This window comes from Myotis davidii, unplaced genomic scaffold (assembly GCF_000327345.1).
Source record: "Myotis davidii unplaced genomic scaffold, ASM32734v1 scaffold1706, whole genome shotgun sequence".
Classification (NCBI taxonomy): Eukaryota; Metazoa; Chordata; class Mammalia; order Chiroptera; family Vespertilionidae; genus Myotis; species Myotis davidii.
This window is the reverse complement of record NW_006297026.1, coordinates 396,059-400,583: the sequence shown is the minus strand read 5'-3', so window position 1 is coordinate 400,583 and position 4,525 is coordinate 396,059. Positions and strand designations below refer to the sequence as shown.

Below are 4,525 nucleotides of genomic sequence, written 5' to 3'. Positions count from 1 at the left end.
CACGAGATTATTTTAGTTAACTCACATGACAACCCAGTGAGGTAGCTATCATTAGCCCCATTTTCATGGATGAGAAAACTGAGGCTCAAGGAGAGCTAAGTGAGTGCTGACTAAATTCCAAGGTGATGGGCTCTCCAAGCTTATGGTCTCTCCTTTAAAAAAAAGGCTCATTTGAGATTGGATTCCTCTTTACCCTACTACTGAACTAGCTTTTTGAAGGTATCTAGTCAGGCTATTTTATAGAGCAGAAACTAAGGCCCAAAGAAGTGAATTGACTCAGCGGAGCAGAGTGTCCTACTGCCAATGGTCCAGGTCTTGTGTTACCATAGCTTTAAAACCCCTGACTCTTCCACTCACTGCCAGAATATCAGAGGAAAGGAGGAGGGAATGGGAAGATATTAACCAAATAATTTATATGCATATTTCATTGCCCATGAACACAAGACAATAGAGTGGTGAAGGCCTGGGGTAGTTTGGGAAATGGGTGGTGCCAGGCAAAGGGGAGAAAAAAGGGGGACATCTGTAATACTCTCACCAATAAATAAGTTCCACTGTCCATGAAATGGTTGGAATTCCTCATCAGGAGAAGGACTCTCATTGGCCTGCATGCTCTGGGCCTTCTGTGACCCCATTCTAGCTCTTGCTTTGCCTTTGCAACAATCATTTAGCATACACATCACCTCCTCTTTTAATTTCTCAAGTCCCATGTTTTATAAAGCTAAACAAATAAAACTCAGTGTATTCTGGGAGGAATATAGATAACTATATAAAGTGATATATATATAACACACCCAACCTGTCTGCAATGTTAAAACATGAATTTCAGAGCAGTGTTTTCATTAAGTACTGTTGCTCATTCAATTTGGATAGACTCATAAAAACAGAAACAAATTGACTCAATATTTTGCATACCTTCCAGTTTTGTGACAAAAATCCTATTATTGATAGTATAAACTTTATTAAAAAATTAGTGACAGCTGGAAAGACAGGTTGACCATAGTGCTCAGGATAAGGGGGAAATCCATATTTCATCAGTGTTTTATGCTAAACTCCAAAGAGTGCCAACACTTTCTTTGACATTAAGTTTTCACTGTTTCTCTTCCTATTTGAACAGTGACCCTGATGACAGCCCTTTTACAAAGGTCCAGAATAAGTTCAGCTGCTGATTGCCTGGTGGGACCCAACAAAATGTCACAGAAACTGTTGAGGACTAGGCCTACGCTTTCCCTGGAGATGAGACTCAAGAGTTTGGCAGCCCTTTGGCCCTTGAGGAGGACAAGAATGGATGTGGTCTTGAATGTTAGAGCGAGAAAGTGCCTTATGAATCACGATATTTATTTTGCCTTCTTACAAATAGGGAAGCTGAGCCCAAGAGCAAGCAACTAGCTTCTTCATAGTCATACTGGGTCTCATTAGTGGCGGAGTCAAGACAAGAACCCAGGCCTCTGGATTCCCAGGCCTGTGCTCTTTCAAATACCTCCTGCTGTCTTTTCAGATTACAGCAACCAAATAAATGTCTGGAAGTACACTGCTTAGTATTCAAGGCAAGCTGACCTTTACCCTCACTCCCAGAATCATCAACCTTTTGTGGAGACAACCAGAAGCCCTGGTCAGACTGCAGAGTTCTCATCTTTCAAGTTCTGAATTCCATATATACAGTCCTCCCCCGCCCCCCGCAAATTGTATACACACTTTAACAGCTGATAGCCCAATTTTGAAAATGAAATGTATTTTAATAAGCAATACTTTTATAATTATTCAAAGTGTGTGTATACATTTTTGGACACCCTATACACACACACACACACACACACACACACACACCTCACATGGGTCTAAGAAATAAGGAGTTGGAAAACCAAAGTTCTGACAGTTGGGGCGATTCTCTTCTTTTGCATCCCACCCAAATCTTAAACATAGGGCTGATTTCTGAGTATCAGGACCTTTGTTATTCAGTTCCTGAAAGGAAGCAGCCCAGGACTGCAAGAAGCATTGGAACTTCCTGCTAAGGCTTAACCTGGCCTAAGGAAAACACAGTTTTGGGGACATACACGGGAATAATTCCCTCTTCTTAACAGGATGCCTCTTTACCCCAGGAGGGGTCCTCTGAGACTTGTGGGATCACTGTTGCCCCCAAAGATAATTTTCTTCTCCTTTTAGGAGCCCTGATATATGAAATCTACAATGAGAGAAGCATTTCTTTGTTTTCCTTAGAGCATGGGGAAAGGCTTGAAAACACAAATATACTCCAGTGAGCTGCTGTATACATTAACACTAGAATGTTAGTGACATATTAGATATCAGAAACGGGACAGCCCAATTTTGTCCCTTCTTTGCCCTGCAACTACCAACCTGACTGCCTTTTTCTCTGAGAGTCAGACTGTAAGTGTGTGTGTATGTGCTCCTTTTACCATCTAAATGAGTAAATCTGGATTTTTTTTTTCTCATACTAGCTACCACCCACTCACCCTCACCTCCCCCCAAGGCATTTCCCATGTTCTAATCCCACAAATCTCTCTTAGAGTAGAATCTCCAGAGGTAGTTGCTAGGGACATGAATGCATCACCCACCTGTTTCAGAAGTGTTTTCCTAGGAACCCCACTGAATGCCATTAGAATGGTGTAATGGCAGAGGGGTCCCCATATGACACCATGATGAGAGCCACTTACTGAATGGACTAAAGAGGTTGACTGTGTGGTTGGTCAAAGAGAAGGTGGGGACAGTTAGCAAGCAGAGCTCCCATAGCTTCTCACTTCCCTGACTCTTACCCTCACTGGCCCTCAGGGGGAGTAGGCATGTCCTACAGCCTGGGGAATCAGGGGAGCTCTCTGGGAAGCCAAGTTGCTGCACCTGGCTCCTTAATATAAGTTCAACAGTCAGAGTGTCCCTCTGGAACCTGGGGATAGGTGAACTGCCTGAAATGCAGGATTCCCAAGCTTTATGCTACAGGTGGACAAAGGGATCATCACTGTTCCCAGTAGGTTTGGGGGCACATGAAAGGACTGGGAAGATATGAAGGCAGCTGGGGGGGGGGCACAGCCATAAAGTCGTCCAAGAAGGGCCCCTGCCTTAATTGGCCTATGACTCTGTGGGGCACATTTGAGCTTAGAACATCACATAAACATAGTCTCACATTTGGAATGGTCCAAAGGTAATCGTCACAGTGACCCAGATGGTACAAAAGGGGGAATTGATTCTATTTTCCAGAAGAGGAAACTGAGGCTCAGGAGGGGCAAATGGTTATTCCAGGGCTGCCCAGCCAGGAAGTGACATCTTTTCAGGACCAGTGCTTGCTGCTTCATTACACAGAGAGAACAGGAGGGATGGAGCCCTTTCCTTTGTAAAAGGAGGGGTGTGTCTCAGCGAGGAACCAAATGTTTCTAGGGAGATACAGGGAGAGCCTGTCTCTGAAGGGACTTGCTCCCACCCCAGGACTCGGATGCCTGACCACCACCCCCAGCCCCAACAGCACTGTTCTGAAACACTGCTGCCACCCGTGCCACTTCTGCAGCAGTGGGACTGAATAGAGTGGGCATTCATTCACAGAAACACCAGTTCCCTATATACAGCAAGCTCCACCTGATCAGTCATGTGGAGATAGTCTGAGTCCTGAGGATCTAGTTCTGGAAACATCTCTTCTTTCCTTCCCAATCCTTACATTGCTTGTCCTGTGGGTGAAAAGAGCCTTTTAGACACCTGGGCTTGAGGATGTACCTATTTATTAGAGGGCTGGGTTGATAGGTTTCTAGTTTCTTTGTCTCAAACCCTGGGGCTCTGTCCTGTGACCCTGGGCACATTTCTTCCTCTCTCTAGGTCTCAGTTTCCTCATTTGTCACATCATATAGGATTAGATGTCCCCACTCTGATGTAGTATTTAGTCATGTATCTTTCCTTCAATAAACCTTATATAAGTGAAGCCTTCCTGTACGCACAGGGCTTGATGCTGGGGATTCAGCAGGGTGAGAGCGGTTTGTCTCTGCTCTGAAAAATTTCACATTTTCATTCTGTAATGTTTTTTGGTCATGATTCTCCTTCATGTTGACTTACCTTTTCAGAAAATGCCCCTGCTTCCGTTGTAGAAAGGAAATTGGCAAAGAGAGAGGGAAAGGATCCAATTTACGCCTTTGCTATTTTAGGGGACTTTGAAATAACGAGCCAAAGTGGAGTGATGCGCTCACTGTAATGATCGCCCTTACTCAAGACAAGAGGAAACCCAGGTCCTCTGCTTGTGAAGTGGCTCCAGCTCTTAGGCGTGAGGCAGTATTACATAAATTCAAGCTCGCTACTGATCCTTAGTACCCTGAGTTGCCTGAAGGGGGGAATGGCACTGCCTGCGTGTGCAGCCCCAGTGCTCTGGCCGCCACTGCAACCAGAGCGAGAAGCGCCCGCCCGCACCACCTGTCCCCGCCGGCATTCCAGAGTAGAAGCTGAATTGGCAGAGAGCCGGCCCGGATCAGTCGCCGCCTCAGTCAGCGCGGACCCTCCTAGGGGTGTGTCTCGCGGATTCAACTCCCAGCCGCTGACG

The 4,525-nt window shown here is 45.5% G+C and overlaps 1 protein-coding gene across 1 annotated transcript in view; it reads left to right on the top strand.

Annotated features, from left to right (window-relative positions):
* Positions 1-4,162: 4,162 nt before the first annotated feature.
* HS6ST2 (heparan sulfate 6-O-sulfotransferase 2) overlaps positions 4,163-4,525 on the top strand; it is a 312,930-nt gene continuing 312,567 nt past the window's right edge. The window contains exon 1 of the mRNA XM_006772723.2: positions 4,163-4,519. Within this exon, the coding sequence (XP_006772786.1) occupies positions 4,322-4,519 (198 nt within the window). The 5' untranslated portion in view covers positions 4,163-4,321. The remainder of the gene's footprint in view (positions 4,520-4,525) is intronic.